This window comes from Haliotis asinina, chromosome 6, assembly GCF_037392515.1.
Source record: "Haliotis asinina isolate JCU_RB_2024 chromosome 6, JCU_Hal_asi_v2, whole genome shotgun sequence".
NCBI classification, from domain to species: domain Eukaryota; kingdom Metazoa; phylum Mollusca; class Gastropoda; order Lepetellida; family Haliotidae; genus Haliotis; species Haliotis asinina.
In genome coordinates, this window is record NC_090285.1 from 30145657 (window position 1) to 30170981 (window position 25325).

The 25325-nt window shown below is 40.5% G+C and overlaps 1 protein-coding gene across 3 annotated transcripts in view; it reads left to right on the forward strand.

Annotated features, from left to right (window-relative positions):
• The window catches only part of LOC137287287 (unconventional myosin-VI-like), a 76329-nt gene that overhangs the window by 13777 nt on the left and 37227 nt on the right, over positions 1–25325 (forward strand). For 2 of the 3 annotated variants that reach the window (XM_067819522.1, XM_067819523.1), the window contains exons 4-13: positions 3891–3964; positions 12061–12190; positions 12909–13073; positions 14493–14590; positions 18095–18259; positions 20478–20558; positions 21937–22120; positions 22229–22373; positions 23932–24089; positions 24414–24505. In XM_067819522.1, the coding sequence (XP_067675623.1) occupies positions 3891–3964; positions 12061–12190; positions 12909–13073; positions 14493–14590; positions 18095–18259; positions 20478–20558; positions 21937–22120; positions 22229–22373; positions 23932–24089; positions 24414–24505 (1292 nt within the window). The remainder of the gene's footprint in view (positions 1–3890; positions 3965–12060; positions 12191–12908; positions 13074–14492; positions 14591–18094; positions 18260–20477; positions 20559–21936; positions 22121–22228; positions 22374–23931; positions 24090–24413; positions 24506–25325) is intronic. The other variant, XM_067819524.1, reaches the window with a different exon arrangement.

Consider the following 25325-nt stretch of genomic DNA (forward strand, 5'->3'; position numbering starts at 1 on the left):
TTAGTATGACGAAAGACAGACGAAAATTAAGATCGTGAAATCTAACTTGTTTTCTAGTAAGTGCAAAGGTCACCGGATGTGATGTCACAGACGGGGATTGCTTGATGAAATTCATTCGCTATTGAATATGAACAGAAAAGTTGGAGATATTTCGCCTGAATTTAGCACAAATAACTGTTTAAAGTGATTAATCAGAGCTCATAGAATTTTCTTGGTGTCTTTTTGACTATATAATTTGCACATAGCCGAACCAGTTTGACCTTGTATGCTCCCGTGACCCGGAAACAGTAGTCGATCAACACTGCAGATGCAAGTTTTTCAGTATCTTTTATTTGAATTTTTATTCATATTAGGCACATTACTTTATTGTCCACTGAATATAAAGATAGCAAAGATATAATTGTGATGCATGTTGATCCCAGCTTATTGTTTTTTTCACATGGTCCAACACAGAAACGTGTACAAATATCATTCTCAACAACAGGTGCGCGGATATGGGCGTGGCATTTGTGTTTCAAAATAACATTCATGCTTTTCTTTTTATGACGATTTAGTGTAGTAAGAACTGCAGTATACATGTTTTATAAACAAAAATATATTTTCAGTTATAGTTTCACATGAAATCGGAGATGATTTGATAAAAATTGCGTTCATATTACATGATTGGGAAAATTATATGTCTCACTTTAGAACAAGTTGAATTACATTCATAATTTTATGCAATGAATTAATGTTCTTGATGAATAATTACGATAGATTTGTCAATGCTTTATGTTTCATAACTGGTTACAACTTTAAATCTTTTCATATACTTTAATATGTTAAATGATAATAATATGACAATTATTTTTCTCTCTCAAATAGACAAAGGCAAAGACACTTAAAATCTGTCAATGCATTTGCAACGTGTAAATAACCAAATTTTAATTAATGTCTTTCAGTAATGTGGAAAGCTGACAGTTTTGCACAATTTTTTATTACAACTACATGTATGCCATAAAATATATGGATAGATGTTACAAATTATTTTGTGTATTTTATTTCTTCATAATATCGTGCCAAAATGTACATCAAATACAAATGGGTGATGAGTTATTTTTGTTTTCAACAGTACCACTTTGTTTGCTGAATTATTTTGAATCGCACATGACAAATAATGTCATTTATGTTGTTGAAGTAACAGTACATGTAAATTTATCGGAAAATGTTATCATTTGATAAAAAAGAAACCATATACATATAAGAAGTTATATTGTCTCTGGTGAAAGTAAACATGCTTCATATTCTGTAAATATATATTATTCTACCTTATTGTCTTTTCCTGGGTTTAGGAGCAATGTCACAATATGAAATGGGTCTAATGAACTTTCAAGGATTGTTTCTGTTTGCTGAAGTGTCTGATGGTGATATACTCCAATTATTTAGTGTTCAATAGCCTAAACCATCATGAAACAAGAAACATGAAGAACAGTCCTCCTTGAATAACAAAATGCCAAGGACTGAGCAGTCTTCCGTTAAAGATCTGGAAGCATTTGATTTATATGTCTTTGCCATATACACATGGCAATGAAAAAAAATCCAAATTGAAATCTTAAAGAATAGCTCCAAACTGGACAACAAAAACCACTCACTGCAGAGCTCAGTATTAGGAAAAAAGAAATTTACTTGCCACCACATGATTACCTTGATGCCAAAGACTAACATAGGTTGCACCTCCTACTCAACACTTAATTATCTGTCACTTGTAGTTTTGATATTCCATATTCAAAACATCACTACGACAAAATTATTCTAGGTCTGGTATGATAATTTCATATTACTTCATGAAATTTCATCACAAGAAAAAAATGAGTCTGTCTTTCGATCACTGTCAGTGTAATCACTGCTCCAAGAGTTTGGATCATCAGTCTGTTTCCCAGATGAAGTCTGTTTTAACAGTAAAATATGAACATAGACAGTGTGCAAGTAGGTAAAAAGTATGGCCATAAACATGAGGTACATTTTGCAGTTCAGATTGCACTAGTGCAATATCTAAAAGCTGTATGGAACCACGGACTGAGCCACATGACATGATTTTTTTTATACAAATATGCACACACGTCAAACAATTTGATCTGAAACATTACCTGCATTATACTGGGCAGAATTAACTCCGAAAGCTCTGCTGTTTGGAGTAACAAAATAATTTCAATTTTGCTCCAAATTCGTGAACAAAAGATGTGATGTTTAGCTGTTTTAATGTCTAAAATAAATACTGATTCACAAAGACGATGACAGTTGTTTTCTAAGCAGTAATTAATTTTTATGAAATACATTTACTGTACGTTACATTCTCACACTAGCTCTGGTTTCGTTCGTTTCTGCAAAAGGAAAAATGATTTTTTTTTTTCATGACATCTTCAATCATCAAAATTGTACTTCTTGTGACAATATACACAGAATATTCTGTTATTGTTACGACACACTGACCATTTATATGCCTCCCCGTGTCAGAACATTCTTTGAAAAAAATAGACCGCGAAAATCATCGACTTCGGATTTGCTAAACTAAAGATCAACACATCGACGGCTAACTTCAGGAGAAATACTACAACACAAGCAACAAATGACAACTGCTATTGAACACAACTAACAGTAAATGACCGAGAATGACTGAAAGGTAATTCTGGTGTATAGTATGGATCTTACGGGAATTTGAATCAGTTTAGAAAATGTATCAATGGTCGTTTTCCAACTCGTTCACATTTTACTTCCACGAGTGCCATCCCGTGTACGTGCTTCCGGTTTCATCAAGGGTGGGTACAATTACAAATATTGTGATACCGTTTCATGATCTGCATTATATAGGTATTGAGTCGTTTTCTTTCAATGTATATGTGTTCAGATTCTGCTTATGAACGCATATTTTCAAACATCCTTTGTATCTTGACACTTAGAAAGACCGCGAGTTTGGCCACGCCCTTTCGGGTCACCAACGGCTGTCAACTTTGTGGATGTTGGAAGGTTTATCAAACCAAATCAAAATAAAATCGCTAAATCTGGTAATTTCTGTGCAGAGGCAATAACATTTACCTATTCACACCGTGTAATTAATTCCAGATAAAATAATTGGATATGTCAAAAGGATGGCACATTTTCTTCGGCATCACGATACATGTGGAGTTGTTTGTTTACCGCCGTTGCCATGATCGTTTCTATTCGTCCAATCGATGATATAACATTGAGATTGGTTTTGTTTATATTTATTTGAGCCGAAAGTTACTAATTTTTAGAAAATGGGAAACTTATGAGCTTTCTCTTCGTCAAGGAACAAAAAATATCGACTAAACTATCAAAAAATATTTCATTATGAAGAAAATATTAGACTGGGTACCACACGGCGTGGTGCGCTGGAAGTCAACAATGGCCGTTATTTTCGACTGCGTGCCGAGAAATTCGGCGATCTCATTTTTAATTCGCGGGCGTTTCGTTTTAAGGTATATAAACGTATTGAACATTACATATTTAAAAAGGTGAGAATTAGCACATTCCATACATAATTCATATGACACGTAAATCCGACTCGTTGAATAATTATTGCAAGTTTTATTTGGAGATGTCATTATCCTGCACTCCTGTCGAATGGGTTCGACGGTAGCATTGAGAGGATTAATGGTATGTTGTCCCTATGTCCATCACCTGTTTGACTGTCTGTGTACCGTTAATCTTTAACTGACATTTTGACCAAGTTCTACCTGCTTGTTGCTGCCATGACTTCACCTGTAAATGTTTGTAAAACTGGATACATGAAGTGTCCATTTCCAACACAAAACCACAAGACAGGATGTGATTATTTTTCACAAGAGTGTAATTCACAAGACTATGGTGGTAAGCTAACACCTTTGTTACAGGTGCATTGATGTACTTGAATGAAGCCACTCTTCTCAATAACATCAGGATACGATACATGAAGAATCAGATCTATGTAAGTATATGTGTAAATGACTGTTGCCATCTGTAAAGCTGGTGGTATCCCACATCGTGCTCAGTGTGTGTAATTGGAAAAAGACTGAAACAAGAATGATCCCACCAGCAGTGACTCAGAATTACCTATACAATCAGACAGATAGTCTCTCTAAATTTAGATTGATTTGCGCAAAAACATACACGCATCTTGTTATTGAAACCAATTACACAACACACAGACAACACCATGTCTTTGCTGTATGGAGCAGCAGGCGATCTCTCTGTTGAAAGGGGCAATAACTCTCCTTTTGAAATGTTATAATCCAACTTCTCACTTCCGGTGTGGTTCCCGAATGTGCACTGTGACACCACGTAAAGACATAACCCAGCTTACACGTTTGCTGCTCATATTCATTGAAACAATGATAATTTACAACAAAAATCCTCTAACTGACATGTTTGGTTTTTAATTTATGTAAGCATTGTTTGTTTAATTTCCAAGTGCAGTAAGAATTAACACAATAGAATATAAGTAGGGAAATGCAATGAAAAATATCACAGCATTTCCTACTACAGAACCTGACACAGTGCAAGTCTCGGGTGTTGTAGTATGTTCTTTTCATATATAGTCATGCCCAGTTTAGCCGAACCTGAGATATCGGAAAACTTGCCTTCCAAACGAAAATTCCTTAAACGAAATTCACAATGTTGTAAAATTGCTCACCTATCCGGAAATCCGGTTTCCGAAACCGTATGGTCATTCTCACATACAAAACACTAAATTATGTGCATTTTTTGACTCGTATATCCAGATTGCTGAGCACCTGTTTGTTTATACATGCTATTACCGAGGGCCTTGCATGCCCTAACCTGAAAGAAGTCGGCAGTCTTTGAAGCATGAGAAGATTAACTACCTCTGAGTAGCAAGGTGACACTGAGTTATTCTTTTTCATAGAGATCATCCTTGGGGTACTTATATGCATTTTCTGCTGCCAGAAAATGTCACAGTTGTAATGATGTTTTAATAAAATATTGTACAATAAACAAAATGTCTTTTTTGTTCATTATGCAACCCCTCACCACATGGAGTCACCCCTCTGCCGCGCATGCTCAGACAACCAGGTAAGCATCCAAGCCTGTATCATCATTCCTTCTGCTGTCACCGTGGTGTATGGACGTGTGAAAAAAGCTGGAAAATAAAACTATCTATAAGGTTGCTATTACAAGCGTGAAAGATGTCTCAGGAGTCTTCCTCTACTGGATGTATGGTTTACTCGTTCGTTACTGTTAGAGGTTCCGTCCTTCAAGATGGAGATGCTTCGCTCGGTGATCTCCGCAGTTCAGCCCGGCGATTGGCTTACGTCGATCGACCTGAAGGACGCGTATCTTCACGTGCCGATACACCCATCGTTCAAGCAGTTCCTCTGGTTCTCTTACGACGGGGTGTGTTATCAGTTCGGCATCGCCACAGCCCCAAGGGTGTTCACCAAACTCATCATAGTGCCGGCTACTCTGGCCAGGTCGCAAGGAAGGCGTTGTCACCCTTACCTGGACGACTGGTTGCTCAGTGCGCTATCTCAGCTAGTGAGTCTAGACTCTACTCATGCAATGATAGAGATTTTAGTTCGACTGGGGTGGATCATCAACCTCAAGAAATCCGACCTGGTACCCTACCAGGACTTGGTTTTTCTCGGGGTGCGATTCACAACAAATCAGGGTCTTGTCTCTTTGTCGCCCGACTGAGTCAGCAGAGTATGGGAGATGGTGTTTTCCTTCCTCTCACAGCCCTATGCCCCGGTGCGAACTTGGCTTCGGCTCCTGAGTCACATGGCGGCAACCGTCGGTTGAGGATGTGCCCCATACAGCAGGCTTTGGCGAATCTGTGGGCTCACTCAGAGGATCTGGAGAAGTGTCTCACAGTTCCCGGATGGTTGTTTCCTCACCTTCAGTGGTGGACCAGTGTCTGGAATCTCTACAAGGGGGTCCTTTTGGAGCTCTCGACACCATCTCTTACGGTTCAAACCGAGGCGTCCCTCAAGGCCTTGGAACTGAGAGCTGTGCGGTTGGTATTCGAGCGCTGGATCATGTCAGGGACCAGGTGGTTCGTCTCCAGATTGACAACCATACGGCCATGACTTCCATCCTTAAGGAAGGCGGCAAGCGCTCCTCCGGGAGACATGGGATTTCCTCCTCTGGTGCTACAAGTATGACTGTCAGGTGATTCCGGTTTATCTCCCAGGGCTGGTGAACGTGCAAGCAGACGCTCTCTCTTGCCAGATCCTGGCCCCGCATGAGTGGATGCTCGATCGGCAGAGTTATCTCCCAGTTGTACGGATCGTTTCAGGTGGATCTGTTTGCGTCAGGCGGGACGAATCAGCTACCCGTATTTTGCTCTCAGATACCGGACCAGAGGGTATTGGTGTCCGCCTTCTTTCTGCTGGATTGGATGGGACGGGTTCTGTGTGCGTTCCCGCCACTTCCCCTGATTCCCCGTGTCCTCTCCCAGCTGTCCTCTCAACCAGCTCGGTTGCTTGTGCTGCTGCCACCGCTTTGGCCGTCACAGAGCTGGTTTCCGGTAACCCTCAGGTTTCTGGCTCAGCCTCCTGTTCTATTACCTTTGCGACCGGACATTCTCACTCAGAATGGTGCGCCACACCCCAATCCACGGATTCAGTGGGTGGCTTGGCCTCTGTCAGGTCTAGCCTCGAGGCATGCGGAAATCCTGCAGCAGTTGCAGATACAATTCTGGCATCGAGGCGGGATTCGACACACATTCAGTATGAGGATAGGTGGTCCTGCTATGCGCGCTGGTGTTAAGATAGGGGGATTGCAGATCCCTTTTCTGTGGATTTAGTCCAGGTATTGGAGTTCTTGCAAGCTCATTTGGAAGAAGGCCTGGCGGTTCAACCATTCGCCACTACTCCACCGCTATTTCCACCTTTCACACCCCTGTCAAGGGTGCTCTTCTGGGGCAGCACCCTCTCGTACATCGCTTTCTAGCTGGTGTGGATCAGGTTCGACCTACTGTCAGGCGAACTAGCCCACCTTGGGATTTGTCAATCATGCTTGATTGGCTGTCCAGTCCCACTTTCTCACGTCTATCGGCTATTTCCATTCAGCTGTTAACATGGAAGGCTGTATTTCTGGTGGCGGTAACATCTGGGAGAAGGGTTGGCGATTTACATGCCATGTCGGCAGACCCGGCACTGACAGTGTTTCACCCTGACCGTGTCAGTATTCGCCTCCCAGATACTTACCGTCCGAAGATCGATCACGCTTTCCATGTGACAACTCATATCAAACTTCCCACTCTCACCCAGCCTTCTACATTGGGGACCTCTGCAATGAGTACTCACCCGTTGGATGTCCGTAAAACCCTCAAGGTCTATATCAAACGAACACAAGGGATCTGTATGGGTACCCATCTGTTCTGCTGTTACGATGGCGGGAAGGCTTGGTTGCCTGCTAGCAAACAAACTCTCTCTCGCTGGCTAGTTTTTGTTATCTGTGCCGCATATCAGGCTAAGGGCAAGCCTCCCCCTGAGGGGTTGAAGGCTCACTCGGTCAAGGCAGTAGCCGCTTTGAAAGCATTCGCATCAGCACTGCCCATTGAAGAGATTTGCTCTGCTGCTATTTGGAGAATCGGAATTTCGTTCCTCTCTATATGATTCACTATGTAGACAGGGCGTATTTGACACTTTTTACAGTGCTCACTTAGTATGCTTAGCTCTGAGTCGGTCTTGGTGCGGTTGCTCCCTGTTGGTTCTCTCTCATAATGCCTCTTGCGGAAGCTCATCAGGAGTATGACACAGGTGAGTATTTGTTGCGTGTGTTAATTTTCATAATTACGAACGCTATTAATTCCATACTGTACCAGAATTCCCTCCTCCCTAACCTCCGGTATTTGGGAGTCTGAGATATGCATATAAGTACCCCAAAGACGATCTCTATGAAAAAGAATTAGACAAAGCTGTAGAGGTTTCCATTTCTTTGAAGAGAATCGTCCTTGAGGTAGGGCCACCCGCCTCCACTCAATTCGGTTCACTGATTTATATATCAGTAGAAGGAATGATGATACAGGCTTGGATGCTTACCTGGTTGTCTGCGCACGCGTGGCAGAGGGGTGACTCCACGTGGTGAGGGGCCGTATAATGAACAAAAATGACTTTTTGTTTATTGTACAATATTTTATTAAAACATTGTTACAACTGTCATGTGACATTTTCTGGCAGCAGAAAATGCATATAAGTACCCCAAGGACGATTCTCTTCAAAGAATTGGAAACCTCTACAGGTTAGTCTAAATTTTGAGGCGTATCAATTTGTGGGGCACTATAATTAATTAATCCGGATGATCAAGCAAGCCTGGACAGCTGTGAGTGAAAAGACAATTGCTAACTGCATTCGTCATGTGGATATTATCCAATCAAATGAGGACCCACAAGAAGACATGGCCTTGTCGGGACTTTGCGATGCACTACGATCCTATGCATAAGTTGCAACTGTGACTGTTACTGCCGATGATTTTGTGAATGTCAACAGTGATGACCTTTCTGGCAAAAGTCCTCTTGGTTTTTTACACAGCCAGTGCAAAAAGTTATGACTGATTTCTCCAAGCTAGCATAACTGCATGAACAGGTATGAGACACTTTATGTATGCACTGATATTTGTTTATGTGTAAAGATTATGTCTGATGCCTACTATGTTCGTTTCTTTGTTCATATGGTCTGTGGTTTAGATATCTGAAAATTCGCATATCCGGACAATTTCAATAAAAGCACAAGTGTTTGGATAAACAGGGCATGACTGTATTATCAACGCTTATGTTATTATGATCGGTAATAACTATTGCCACATTAATAAAATGTCCTTCATCACCTCTACAAGTGAGATTGTCCTACCAACTTGACATTCTTCGCCATCATCTAACGAAGAGCTTTTTCTGGTGTAGCATGCAACCTACCTACTTTTGTCATGCACTCACAACGTGCCAGTTGGATGCTTATTCATAGGGTTCCCATTCAGCACTTACTTACAGTGTGCCAGTTTGATGCTACTTCACAGTATTACCAGTTCAGCGCTTACTCACAGTGTTCTCAAGTCATGCTACCAGTTTGGCGCTTGTCTTCTTTGGGACTTGTGTTCCTGGTGGGAGAGCCTCTCTTGGTGAGTTCTACTGGTTCATCTTTTGATACTGGCACAGCTGATGTTACTTTCCCACCTAGTGTGGCACTTGTCATCATTGCATCATGGAATTTTGTCTCAGCCTGCTGGTCGATCGACTTTTCTCAGTGGGGTTTTCCACTGGTGTCCATTCCTTGTGGATCAGTTCTGTTTCCTGGTGTACCACTTACTGCCAGGGCTCCATTTATGTCCAATACATAACTCCAGGCTACATTCTTGTCCTATTCCAGCCACTAGACATTGATGTTTACGAATACTCTCGTTCTCGTTCTGTTGTGATAGATTACTTGTAACAGCGTTATGGTGTCTCGCTGGGATATACTCATGACCTGTTTTGATGTCTGCGTCACCTTCCATCTCCATCATCAGCAAGCTTGTAGACAGCGGTGTGTAGTTTTTTGCATGTGGTATCAGCAGTGATGCCTTGTCTAGTGACAGTAAAATCGGTGTCCGAATTTTAGGAACTGGGATGGACAACTGTATTGGTACTGGATAACACTCCCAGCTTTTTAATGCCATTGACTGTAAACAATGCCATCCCCACCTGAAAGAGAGCTTACGGAGGGGGATAGACGGAAGTTCCCCAAAATGGTTTCCTTATGGCAGACTGTTTGTTTACCAGAGACTTTTGATGTTTAAAGTGATTATGAAGTGACATGATGTACTTGTGTGGGTCCAGTGATGTGGATTACTATCCCAACCTTCAATTGCCAGTGATGATGTTTGGTGCCATTCCTGGTAAGAGTGACTACTGTCTAGATTAGCCAGTCAGCCGAGAGATCAGTCAATCCGAACAGTCCACAGGCATTGATTTCCAGCCTTTTCATCAATTTCATGAATGTTATGAATGTTGCGGCAGATTTACTATCCCAATCTGTGGACTGTACGACCATTTTTCATTCCATTTGGCTGACCAACACTTCATTTGGCGAACTTTGTTCTTGACACTCTGTATAAGTGGTTTCAGATTCCAGTAAGCAGCACTCTAAGTTTACTTCTGGATCACAGATCGGATGGTGTCGGTGGCTTGTCTTAAGATTCGTCAAACCTCGGTGATGACATGGTGTGCCTCGACCCGCAGGATGCTTATCTCCACATCCCGATCTTCCTGGTCCATCAAAAGTTCTTTCGGTTTGTCTTCAAGGGCACCCACTATCAGTGGCATGTCCTCCCATTAGGAATTTCTTTGGCCTGGGACTGTTTACAGACAATGAAGCTTATCACCAGTTTCCTCCATTGCAAGAGGATAGTGTTACATTGACGACTGCATTAGGGCTCAGACCAATCGTATATTTCTCTATCGTCACATGGAGTTCTTGGTGCAGTTATTTCACCAGTTAGGCTGGTTAGTCAGTTGAGTGAGTTGGAACTGATCCCTACTCACCCTCTTCAGTTCATTGGAGCAGTGTTCGGCACAGAGGTCGACAAACTGTTTGTCATGAGGGATCATTTTTGCAAGATGCAAGGCTTACTTGCTCTCCAAGCAATTACATCAGGGAAGTGTTGATTTCAAATTACCTACATGGTTTTTGAGGCGAAGTTCTTTCTCTTCTTTGGTAAATGAGGGAGATTAATACTGAATGATAAACTAGTTGAACTACCAGGCTATTCTCTCTTTCACCACCTTCCAGCATGTGTCTGTGGGGAGTAGTTTTCAAGCAGGGACTGGCCAGATCACTGGGGTCACCTGACAAATCATGGGGTGACAGGGCTTACTTGCTAAACTGCATCATTTTGCAAATAGGACAAATTGTTATGGATATAACAATTGCATCATTTTGCTTGTCAACAGTTTTGGCAGAAAGCCACATAATTGGGGAGCACCCACTCCCCATAGTTTTTGTGCTGTGTAAGCCAAGGGGTTATTTGAAGCAACCCATCACCAGATCACAAGTGTGGAATTAGCACATTAGGAGTTAGTGCTTCTCCTGGCCTCCTTGTGTTCTCATAGTCATCAGGGTAATCAATCCCATCATGTGCATCGTCCGTTACTGTTCTTTTCCAATTGCTTGAACATTGTCTCTCACTTCTCTTTGTACCTGCTAAATATTTGTGCTGTCAAAAATCTAAGTTCCCATCTTGTACAACCCAACAATATTTACATAACAAGACTTTCAAATTTCACGCACCGCATCAGCTCCCTGTCGTAGTGAATTACATGAATGCAGCCTAATCATCCATAATACAAAAGCAAATTGAGTACATAAAAATATACACTGCAGGTCTAAATGAGTGATACTACAAACTGCAAAATGTCAACAAAACGACAAAACATGACCTGAAAACGATCAGCTGATTCCACCACCTCGCTTTGAACTGGCATTTTGCGATGCATTCTTGCAATATATGCAGTCATGACTATCCCATGTGTATCACAGAATCATGGAATAAATATTTCAAGACATAACACTTGATTTATCATCGTGAAATACAAAAAAGATACTCAGTCCATGCATAGGCGTGAACAGCACCGGTAAAGATTACACTGGTTGAATGTCTCTGAGTGTAACAGTAACACATACAGCTCATATCTCACATACAACATGTGCTGTCAGTTTAAGGTTGGACCGTCCAAATCAGTGCACCTAGTGGATTAAAGAAGGACAGATAAATTCAAAAAGATTGCACATTGTTTACATTCCATGTATGGCAAGTGCTTTCAAAGTTTCAGTCATAGATTTCAGGTGAGTCTTAGGGGACAATAAGTCCTATGTTGCATCAACTGGAAGCTAAAGTAAGTGCATATGTCTCAAAATGTATAATATAGGCCAAATACTGTCAAAAATTTGTGAAATTGTGCCTTTTACTTTTTAAGATTTTCCATTGTCTTTGAAACCTGACACTCCTCACTTCAAATGTATTCTTTTTATAGGATGAAGGCATGTATTTTTGTATGCTGTGTTTTTATGGTACTTTGATGCTTTCTTACAGACCTACACAGCCAACATTTTAATTGCCATCAATCCATACTATGAGATTCCTGATCTGTACTCATCACAAACCATCAAGTCCTACACTGGGAAATCCCTTGGAGTGCTGCCTCCTCATGTGTATGCTATTGGTGAGTCATGGTGGCAGTTCTACACTTACGCTGTCTCAGGCCCCTGACGTTGCCTCCTGCAGTAGGCTACATTATATTGTATTGCCATGTTATACTGATATACATGACGGATGCATTGTGTAGCCCTACCTGCAATGTGACTGATGAAACTAACACAAAGTCTTAGGAACCCCTGATGGTATGATTACTATACAAACATTATTGAATTAGACATTATTTGTCCAAATAGGTCTGGCAGTTTACTGTGAAGTGTGAAAAGGTATTTAGGAACTGCAAGAACATAGAAGATATGGTACATTTAAATGGTATAAGCTTTGGAGTAAGCTTGGAGTTTTAGCAAGTATTTACAAAAACTGATATTGATGAGAATTTTGTCATGTTTCCCATTTGCAACGAAGGAGTTATACATTTACTTCTGCCTTTTAAAGATGTGTTAAGCAGACCAGATACTAAATACACCAGCTACAAGCTACATTAAAAAGACCTGTCATACATTGTCTTATGCTAACAAGAAATGAGAAATGGATGTGCCAAAATGTTCATGTGGATTATTGTTCCTGCATATATGTATATGTATCTGATACTTTCAACAGTTGCCCCTTCAGATTCCACAGTGTAATGTGTTCATGATTTGTAGTATACTCAGATATGCAGGCTGTGATATGTTTTTTGAAAAGTTGAAGTAACTGTTTCTTGTTTTATTGTTGTGTGCTTCCAGCTGACAAGGCCTACCGGGACATGAAGGTTTTGAAGCTAAGTCAGTCTGTAATCGTGAGTGGAGAGTCTGGAGCAGGGAAGACTGAGTCAACCAAATATATCCTGAAATACCTTACAGAGTGCTGGGGAACCAAGGCTGGACCCATTGAACAGAGAATCCTCGAGTGTAAGCAATTGGTAGCATGGCACTGGTGGTAGTCCATGACAGTGGTGGTAGTCCACGTGGAGGAGCGACATGCTGGAGTTGCTGCACTAAGGGGATGCATGTTCACAGAGTCCTGTCTGTGTGTCTGTCTGTCTGCTACCTCACCTGTCCACTAACTTGGACCAGATATACTGCAAGGATATATCCTGTGTGTCAGCATGATATAGCATATTCCCCACTTCGATGGTTTGAACATATGCTATAGATCTTACACAGCAGGGGTACATGTTCTTAGGTTCTGGTCATTGTTTGATCTTTCTACTTTCACTAACACCATTACTTAATGGAAACATCCTGTTAATACATGCTAAAAAAACCACATCAGTCTATCACTTGATGAATGTAATTGTCAAGTATTTTTTGCTCTCTCAAATCATGACTTTGAAACAATTTATTTGCTAATATGACAAATTTACTCATGTTCAAGTCATAACTAAGTCATAGTGGAACTTAGAGCTGAGTGTATTATTTCATTAATCTTTACTTCCTTTATGATATGAGAAAGATAAATGTTCTCAGAATGTATTGTTGCTATTTTCATATGGATATTGTATGACAGACATTGTTAAATAGTTGTGTATGTAGAGTATCAAGATATTACAGTGAGTGTTCATCTCCATACCAGGTAACATGCTAACTTCTTCCAGAAGCATCTATCTTTCTTCCAACCTTCTTCTATATAAAGGCATGTACTCATATAATCAAACTAACATTCTTGGTGGCACTTTGATGAACACAAGATCATCTAGGCCAAATCTATTTATCAGTTGGTTATCTTGATGAGTGTAGCCTTCTGTGTGGCTGCCTGATGTGTATCAGGTTCTCCTGATGTGTTATTTTTTTAATTGTTAACTCAACTTGATTACTGCCTTTTAAACCTATGTTCTTTGAACAGGGACTTCTATTTTCTGCATTGATTGAACGTCTGCTAGGTTATCTTATGTCAATCATGATCCCTTGTCTGTTATCATGTACATATTCAACACCTCCTCTAATTCTACTGGGTTAATTTCAGCTATTGTGTCCCTCAAAATTGAATACTGATCCAAGTTACCGGTAATATAGGAATGCCTTAGCAGCCACAATGAAAATGTAAATTTTGCATCTTACTCTGTCATTTCATAGCTCTGTCTCTGAATAGTTTTAAAATTAATACCATCAAATAGTAGATTGCTTTTGTCTAACCTCATAGGTTATATGCAAGCCTTCAGATTAGATAATGTTGAATGATTTTAGCATGAAAATGTGTATCATCAGGAAATGTGAAAAACATCAACAGATGTATGAATGCTTGTAAGCATTGTATCAGATTATTTAGCCAGGTATACTGCTAACATCTGTCAAAACAGATTTGCTGCAATGTGTGTCGTCTCTCCACAGCCAACCCACTCCTGGAAGCATTTGGTAATGCCAAGACAGTCAGAAACAACAACAGTAGTAGATTTGGCAAATTTGTGGAAATACATTTTGATGCAAAGGTAGGAATTGTTCACAAGTTTCTTTGTGTTACATGTATATGAATTTGTGAAAGTGTGTCTTCTGTGTCCATGATGACCAGTCCACCTTCTGTCTCCACAGTCTTCTGTGTCCATGATGACCAGTATGTCATCAGTGTCCATGATGACCAGTATGTCATCAGTGTCCATGATGACCACTACCGGTAGGTCTTCTGTGTCCACAATGACCAGTATGTTCTCAGTGTCCATGATGGTAAGTGTGTCTTCTGTGTCCATGATGGAAAGTGTGTCTTCTGTGTCCATGATGACCAGTATGTTCTCAGTGTCCATGATGACCAGTATGTTCTCAGTGTCCATGATGGTAAGTGTGTCTTCTGTGTCCATGATGACCACTAGGTCTTCTGTGTCCACAATGACCAGTATGTTCTCAGTGTCCATGATGGTAAGTGTGTCTTCTGTGTCCATGATGGAAAGTGTGTCTTCTGTGTCCATGATGACCATTATAATCTCAGTGTCCATGATGGTAAGTGTGTCTTCTGTGTCCATGATGACCACTAGGTCTTCTGTGTCCACAGTGACCAGTATGTCATCAGTATCCATGATGGTAAGTGTGTCTTCTGTGTCCATGATGACCACTAGGTCTTCTGTGTCCACAATGACCAGTATGTTCTCAGTGTCCATGATGGTAAGTGTGTCTTCTGTGTCCATGATGGTAAGTGTGTCTTCTGTGTCCATGAGGGTAAGTGTGTCTTCTGTGTCCATGATGGTAAGTGTGTCTTCTGTGTCCATGATGACCATTATAATCTCAGTGTCCATGATGGTAAGTGTGTCTTCTGTGTCCATGATGACCACTAGGTCTTCTGTGTCCACAATGACCAGTATGTCATCAGTGTCCATGATGGTAAGTGTGTCTTCTGTGTCCATGATGACCACTAGGTCTTCTGTGTCCACAATGACCAGTATGTCATCTATGTCCATGATGGTAAGTGTGTCTTCTGTGTCCATGATGGTAAGTGTGTCTTCTGTGTCCATGATGGTAAGTGTGTCTTCTGTGTCCATGATGGTAAGTGTGTCTTCTGTGTCCATGATGACCATTATAATCTCAGTGTCCATGATGGTAAGTGTGTCTTCTGTGTCCATGATGACCACTAGGTCTTCTGTGTCCACAATGACCAGTATGTCATCAGTGTCCATGATGGTAAGTGTGTCTTCTGTGTCCATGATGACCACTAGGTCTTCTGTGTCCACAATGACCAGTATGTCCTCTATGTCCATGATGGTAAGTGTGTCTTCTGTGTCCATGATGGTAAGTGTGTCTTCTGTGTCCATGATGGTAAGTGTGTCTTCTGTGTCCATGATGACCACTAGGTCTTCTGTGTCCATGATGACCAGTATGTTCTCAGTGTCCATGATGGTAAGTGTGTCTTCTGTGTCCATGATGACCACTAGGTCTTTTGTGTCCACAATGACCAGTATGTCATCAGTATCCATGATGGTAAGTGTGACTTCTGTGTCCATGATGACCACTAGGTCTTCTGTGTCCACAGTGACCAGTATGTCATCAGTATCCATGATGGTAAGTGTGTCTTCTGTGTCCATGATGACCAGTATGTCATCAGTATCCATGATGGTAAGTGTGTCTTCTGTGTCCATGATGACCACTAGGTCTTCTGTGTCCACAATGACCAGTATGTCCTGTGTCCATGATGGTAAGTGTGTCTTCTGTGTCCATGATGACCAGTATGTCCTGTGTCCATGATGGTAAGTGTGTCTTCTGTGTCCATGATGACCAGTATGTCCTGTGTCCATGATGACCAGTATGCCATCTATGTCCATGATGGTAAGTGTGTCTTCTGTGTCCATGATGACCAGTATGTCCTGTGTCCATGATGACCAGTATGCCATCTATGTCCATGATGGTGTGCCTTCTGTGTCCATGATGACCAGTATGTCCTGTGTCCATGATGACCAGTATGCCATCTATGTCCATGATGGTAAGTGTGTCTTCTGTGTCCATGATGACCAGTATGTCCTGTGTCCATGATGACCAGTATGTCCTGTGTCCATGATGACCAGTATGCCATCTATGTCCATGATGGTGTGTCTCCTGTGTCCATGATGGTAAGTGTGTCTTCTGTGTCCATGATGACCAGTATGTCCTGTGTCCATGATGGTAAGTGTGTCTTCTGTGTCCATGATGACCAGTATGTCCTGTGTCCATGATGACCAGTATGCCATCTATGTCCATGATGGTGTGTCTCCTGTGTCCATGATGGTAAATGTGTCTTCTGTGTCCATGATGACCAGTATGTCCTGTGTCCATGATGACCAGTATACCATCTATGTCCATGATGGTAAGTGTGTCTTCTGTGTCCATGATGACCAGTATGTCCTGTGTCCATGATGACCAGTATGTCCTGTGTCCATGATGACCAGTATGCCATCTATGTCCATGATGGTAAGTGTCTTCTGTGTCCATGATGACCAGTGTGTCCTGTGTCCATGATGGTAAGTGTGTCTTCTGTGTCCATGATGACCAGTATGTCCTGTGTCCATGATGACCAGTATGTCATCTGTGTCCATAATGGTAAGTGTCTTCTGTGTCCACAATGACCAGTATGTCCTGTGTCCATGATGACCAGTATGCCATCTATGTCCATGATGGTAAATGTGTCTTCTGTGTCCATGATGACCAATATGTCCTGTGTCCATGATGGTAATTGTGTCTTCTGTGTCCATGATGACCAGTATGTCATCTATGTCCATGATGGTAAGTGTCTTCTGTGTCCATGATGACCAGTATGTCCTGTGTCCATGATGACCAGTATGTCATCTGTGTCCATGATGGTAAGTGTCTTCTGCGTCCACAATGACCAGTATGTCCTGTGTCCATGATGACCAGTATGCCATCTATGTCCATGATGGTAAGTGTCTTCTGCGTCCACAATGACCAGTATGTCCTGTGTCCATGATGGTAAATGTGTCTTCTGTGTCCATGATGACCAGTATGTCCTGTGTCCATGATGACCAGTATGCCATCTATGTCCATGATGGTAAATGTGTCTTCTGTGTCCATGATGACCAATATGTCCTGTGTCCATGATGGTAATTGTGTCTTCTGTGTCCATGATGACCAGTATGTCCTGTGTCCATGATGGTAAGTGTGTCTTCTGTGTCCATGATGACCAGTATGTCCTGTGTCCATGATGACCAGTATGCCATCTATGTCCATGATGGTAAGTGTCTTCTGTGTCCACAATGACCAGTATGTCCTGTGTCCATGATGACCAGTATGTACTCTGTTTCCTTGATGACCAGTAAGTCCTCTGTTTTGTTGATGACCGGTATGTCTTCTGTATTGGTGTTGTTGGCTAATGTAGTTGTGTTTGTACACCATATGTAAGAAGGATTATAGTTTTGATTTTCAACTATGGGAGTATTCTTTTGGTTTAAATGGGGTCTAGCTAAGATAGAAAAAAGAGGTGTTGATACAGTGATGGTGATGCGTATTGCTTGTGGTTTCAGTCAGCTGTGTGTGGTGGATACATCTCACATTACCTGCTTGAAAAATCCCGCATCTGCACCCAGAGCAAGGAGGAGAGGAACTACCACATCTTCTATCGCCTGTGTGCTGGTGCTCCTGACAAAATGAGGGAAGAGCTTCAGTTGGCCCCACCAGATCAGTTTCAGGTATTGCAGGGTCCCATGATATTATGTAACTCTTCAGAAGTCTGTGATATGTAGAACCCACTGTTTTGTGTTGTATTCATGCTATCAGGAAAGGCATTATAAAACTATTCCAGTATAAAAGTATAAATCTTTAATTATTGATATCCTGAATCATTTAAATTACACCAGAAATCCAGGGCTGCTTGTTTGGAACTAATGAATTGCTCTGTCGGACAGTTAAATAGTTATGAAACTAAGGAGGAGCATCTTTGCATGTTTCCTTTGATGTACTCAGTTGTCGGCAGGGATATTGGCTATTAGGTGACTCACATGTGTACTTAGTGGTTGTAAAATAATGGTTTGAAACGTATTAGAGTTACTATTAAGTAATAATTGCTCTGAAATTGACTCTAGGAGAGAGGCTGACACGGACTGTTACATGCCGGGGGATATAGTCGACGCCTCGTCTGTCCGTCTGTAATCATTTTGTTTCCGGAGCATAGCTCAGGAACCTTTCAATATTCTTAAACCAAACATAGATATAGTAATCTCAGCCTATGGTTGTGCCTTTTGCTATTTACAGATTTTTGGCATTTATATTTTTTTTGTTTTTCCATGGAACATTTTGCTGTTAGTCTTATGGTGGGGTGGGCTTTGTTTTCTGAGCAGAACTCAAAAACAGTTCAATATTTTTCTGCAAAACTTAGTAGATATATCAATCAGAACCTAATGTGGTGCCTGTTGGTATTTACAGTTATTTTTGTGATTTATTATTTTCTCGGTTTCCATGGAAACGTTTCGGACCTAGTCTGAAAAGTGTGAGGTGTGTTTCATTTCCAGAGCAGAACTCAAAAACTTCTTAATATCTGTTAGTAAAACTTTCTAGATATGTGTGGCATACCCCAAAGTGGTGCCTTTTGGTTTTTAAAGGTTTTTGTGATGTATTATTTTCTCGGTTTCCATGGAAAAGTTTCGGACTTAGTCTCAAAATGGAGGGGTGGGCTTTGTTCCCAGAGCACAACTCGAAAACCATTTCATATCTTTCAACAGATCTTGGCAGATATATGAGACAGATCTTGAAATTGTGCCTTTGAGGGCCAGGGGGATATGCCATCTTCTGATAACTCTTGTTTTGTAAAAGTCATTTATCAAATGTCAGTAGTTGCAGCCATGTTCATTCACAAAATGAACTGGTGTTTAAAGTTTACATTTTTAACCCCACTTACAGTTTAAAATATTTTTGTCATTAGTACGTGACATGCTCTATAATGGTATTTATAACCCTTGATATATATAAAAACAAACTCTATTTCATCAATTGAATCTGATACTAAAATGAATGGATACTGATTTTAAACTGATCATTATATATAGCAAGAATGTGAACAAATGTTCCCCCGTCCATATTTTCAACTGCCTACCCTTTTTCAGGAACAAATAATTTTTTCAACATGCCTTATGCTAATCTTCAAAAAATTCATTCAGCCAAGGATGTGTTCCTTCTTTCTTCTATTGGTAATAATGGTATTATTTTTGTGTGATTGCCATGATTGGACTTCCTTAATTTGTACAGATCTAATGTATTATGATATTAGATATCTCATTTGAGATCAAAGGTGCAGTTACTGCCGTCATCCCTGTGCATGCTGTTTCCATCGTTTCGTACACTCGCTGTCTGCTTGCTATGCCTCACAGTTACCATGTGGAAGTAATTGCATGAATTGTATGTTTTAGTATCTCTACTGATGTTTTCAAATACTTGAATGACTACAACTGCTGGAGTTGCAGCACACATTTATCCTGTTAGATCAAACCCATGGGTTACAAGATTTTTATGGCTTGAAAATTCCCCCTATATCGATACATTTGGTGACATCATCATGTTAATGCCAACAGTATATGTTGTTCCCATGATGAAGAGAGTAACATAAACTAGTCAATGACTTTGAAACTACTGCATGGATTATTGGCTAGCCAGGAAATACTATGCTTCACCTTCTCTAGAATAGTGCTTCTTGTGAGGACAATCTCTGCCATCGGTGACAGGCAACCTATCAGTTCCTCCATCCATATGTCCGTGTGTTTAGATCCTACAGCAAGTTGTGCCTGCATCCTCACCCACCTGTTGAAGTAGGCAGGTATAGATGTGTGTGCTCCTGTGTAGTGTCCAAGTAGTTGAAGCAGCACATATAGTTCAGCATGCAGATATTGCTTCAGTGTTGTTCTCTTCACCATGTAGTATTTGAAGAAAGGCTGCTCCCAGTACTTTGCTTCCCGTCAGTCTGACAAGGCTATGAATGCAAATCGGAAAAGTCAACAGGTAAGAGGTCGAGACATCATGGCTTATCTTGAAATATGTGTCTTTGTTCAAATGTTATTACATTCTCATCTTCAAAGTATTTTACCAATCTGGATGATTCCTACCAATCTGTCCCACGTGAACGCAGGCATGGTTAAGTATCAGTGTTGATGTTAACAGCCTGTGTGTCTGTCTAATAGCTGTTCTCTTGTTGTCTGTTGTCTGTTGTATGTTGTATGTAAAATGAGCAAGGCAATGATGGTGGAGAGGCGCCAACTTTGGTAGCACAATATTCAGCTTGGCTTTGGTTGAGGAATATTTTTACCAAAGCAAATTTGTTTGAGGTATTTTTCCTGAACTGGTATTTGATATTTAGACTAAGAGCTTACAGCGTTCATATTGCTTCTGGTATCACATTGCAAAATATCAGCTGATATATTTTTGTGATGTTTGCACTTTGTTTGGCCACACAGATATGTACATTTTTCTGGTTTCATCATGTTTTTGTCATTTGTTTGGAGAATCAGGCCTTCATCGATGCATTGTCATTTTGTTGAGTGAGTGAGTTAAGATTTAATGTCATATCGGCAATATCTCAGCCATATCGTGACGAGAACATTCAACAATGAAAAACATCATTTTGTTGAAATTGTTGCCAGTGTTATACATGTTTATGAACAAACATATTAAGCATATAAAAGTATGTAATAAGCATATTATGAGCTCCAAGGTTTTGTATTTTGTTGGATGTGAAATTACATTTTAAAGTAGTTCTACAACAAAAACTCACAAGACTATCATAGATAGTTCACATTTACCAGTAGTTTGTTATAGCAAGGTCACAAGCTTCTTCATACTCTGACCAAAAGATATTAGTCACTGTCATGTTCATGTATATTCCTGTAACTCTACAGATCATGAGTTACAGAGTTGCCTCCCCTTGTCACTCCTGGAACATCTTGTGTATTTTAATTTCATTCTAATCATGGTTTCAAACTGATAATGATTCATAATTTGTCAGGGCAATTCTGCGTTTGTAGGTTTGAGGAAACTGGTAAATGTGTAAACGTCATCACTTGGGGCTTCCTCATTCATCACACCGTCATGCCTTAAAATAACTGAAGTATTAACAGTCGTGAAATCAAACTATCTTACTCAAAAACAGCATAATCAGTACCACATTATTTAGTGTGTAAAAACTTATTATTCAGGAAATGTATGATTCACATATAAATGACAAGAGTATTTGCTCTTTAGCTTTTGAAAGGTTTCGACATGAGTTTGGACTATTGTGAACATTCCAAATTGTTCAAACCACGACTTAAAAACAGACCTCACAAACTTCAATGGAGATTGAGTGTATATTTGATGACTCATATGGCGATTGTTGTGTGTATAGTACCTGAAACTTGGCAGTCTCCATGACCCTATCCTGGATGATGTCCGTGACTTCACTGTGTGCTCGGAGGCCATGACGAAGATGGGAATCACAGAGGCTGACAAGAACAACATCTTCCGTCTAGTGGCTGCAGTGCTCCACTTAGGCAATATTACCTTTGAAGACAACCAAGAGGATACCAAGGGTATGGCCATTTATATCGCATGAGCATGTATACATACTTTAGCAGCTGCCTAAGTGCACTAAGTTTACTAGTGTTGAAGGTTCATGTGAGATGAAATAATTGTTCCAGGTGGATGTATGGTTGAAAAGCCAGCAGAAAAATCACTCTTGATTGCTGCCCATCTACTTGAAGTGGACAAAGAAGAGCTGAAAGATGCACTGACCAGTCGAGTCATGCAAGCCACTCGTGGGGGCACCAAGGGGACAGCCATCAAGTAAGTTGTGGCTGATATTTTGGAAAGGAATACTGATCATTAAAGATGAATGTATTATGTCATAATCCCAAATTAAAAGCAAAGCAACAGGAGCTTTTGATATGAATTTCACAAGTCTTCCTTCACAGTAAACTGAAACAGCATTCCTCCTGTCAAAACCATAAATCATCAAGATGTTTCTCCACAGAATTTGCTATATATTATTATGTTATTGACATAGAGCTTGTGTCAGATGATTTGTCAGTAAAGTTTGACTCTATGTCAGTGTCTATGTGATGTGTAGATTAATCAATCAGTTACAATGTCAGCCATTCTGTAGGCTAAGTAAACTCAGTCTAACAAACCCTAGTAGGAGGTTGCTTCAGGTAACTTTTGAGAGTGACCAGTCAGAACAGAGCTTGCTAAATCACCATATATGCACATACCTTTTGAGCCTTTACCCTCAAAAAGGTTTGTGCACAAGCAATTCTGAATGCTGTTTTCTGAACGATGACCTCCGGGTGATGCTCATGGGGCATGCTGCAACACTGTCAACAGTGGGTAAACAGTCACGGAAAATAGCATTTTTGTCAATGTTCAAGGATTTTAGCTTGCAGAAACGTTAGCTAATGGTACCCATGTCATCAGAAAGCCCCAAGGGTATGCAGGTCAAATATCTGTTTTATGCAGATTTTCGTTTGTTGAGGGATCTTTGTCAGTAACTAAGAGAATTTTGTAAGTCCTCCCAAACCCTGAACAGTAGCTGTTGTCTGATTCCTTAAATCCATTCAACCTGTGAAGGTCCTGGGGTAGAATAGACCTTCAGCAACCCATGCTTGCCATAAAAAGCGACTATGCTTGTCGTAAGAGGCGATTAACGGGACCGGGTGGTCAGACTCGCAGACTTGGTTGACACATGTCATCGGTTCCCAATGGTGCAGATCGATGCTCATGTTGTTGGTCACTGGATTGTCTTGTCCTGACTCGATTATTATTTACTGCCGCCATATAGCTGGAATATTGCTGAGTGCAGCGTAAAACTAAACTCACTCACTCACTCACCCTTAAATCCATTCAGCCGTCTCGCGTTTGATTGGCTGGTCATGAATCACTCAAAGGTTACCTAACCGTGACCCACTAATAGGGTTTGTTAGCCTCAGTATAACAAATAATACTGAGACTAAGTTGTCTGTTAACCCCAAGCATACTTGCTCCTGGTTTGGTTTGAACATGACCTAAGGGTATAACATCTCAGAAGTTGTTCCATGCAGGATGTTCTTGGATGCTGGGCCTTGCCATTGCTATTCAATTGCCTTTCAGAAGTTTTCTTCATACAAATTCGTTATTTCAAGTGTTAAAGAGGATTTATGTGAGCAATCACATACATCAACAGTTCATATAGCATTTCCCTTAAGTGAAATTCAGCTCTTCTACTGATGTAATCAGGAACACCCTATGGCTATCTTTTGGATTACATAACCAACCAATATATTTACCTGATTTGCCAAATGATATGAAATAAAAGTTCTGATAGATATTTCAGACCAACCTATACATGGGTCATATTATGTTGTTTCAGGGTTCCACTGAAGATGTTTGAGGCTGCCAGTGCAAGAGATGCCCTGTCAAAGGTTGTCTATTCCAAGATGTTTGACTACATTGTGGATCAAGTGAACAAGTCTATCCCCTTTACTTCCTCTGCTAACTACATTGGAGTGTTGGATATAGCAGGCTTTGGTAGGACCACATGTTTAGTTTATCTGTTCTAAGAGGAGGTTATAGCAGCAAAAGTTCAGTACCAATCATGCTAGTAGCTAGTAGAGAGAGACATATAAATAGGATGATGTTTCCAGCCTCTGTGACATGTTCAAGCTGTCTATCACTGGTCTCTATAGACCTGACTTCACTATATTCATAGTTCACTGTGAATACGTTAAAATAGAATGTTTGCAGTCTCATGTTTAGTTGACATTACTCAGCATCTTTTAGCCAGTCAAAAAGTGGAAATTGGGAGTTGTTCACCCATTGGTAAGCCTTGCGACACTATATTCTTGTTTGCAGAGTACTTCCAGGTGAACAGTTTTGAGCAGTTCTGCATCAACTATTGTAATGAGAAGCTGCAGCAGTTTTTCAATGAGAGGATCCTGAAGGAGGTGCGTCTACTACACATGCTACACTAGGCACATAAAGAAATTGTGCATACAAAAATTTAAAGTAAACATTTATCATATCTCCCCAATAGAGCATGTTTGCGACGAGATTGATTGACATCCTCGTCCTTGCAACAGAACTTGAGAGAATCTGGCATGACATCCCACAAGCCTTCCTTGCACATTTGATAGGCCCTATGCGTTGTCGGTGCACTGCTGTTCTCGGTGCCAATGGTGGCTATACCCGTTATTGAGCTTGTGACATGGTCGTTTGACCCCTGTCCCGCTTTTGGACTCATGACGTCATTGTGATTGACTTTTCAGTTGAAATTCTCCCAACTTGTTATGGTCTCATTATCCCTCCATTAAAGTCTATATGTACCTTTGACATTGTTATCGTACTTATCAACTGGGATAATATTTTTACAATGCACAGTTTCTATATGTGGCTAGTATATACTGAGGCAATCCATAGACAATAGCTTTTTTACAAACTGCAATTCAAGAAGCGTCACTTGTGTGTTGAGACTAAGTGCATGTCAGTGTTGGTTGTACATATAGATGTTCGTAAATTATTCATTTGAATTAGGCTTATGTTTCAAAAGCCCGATGGACAGCTGTTCTTGTTCCATTCCTAAATGTTTATGATTGTTGAACAGTGTATTTTATAAAAAACTATACACTCCTACATTCATCAAACTGTTTGCTTTCTTCAATACTTGATACATTTATATACAGATTGACAATGGACTGGTTTGAGATTTTATGCTTAGTTTTCATGACACCTGAAGAGTCATCATGCAGTGACAGATCAGGAGTTTTG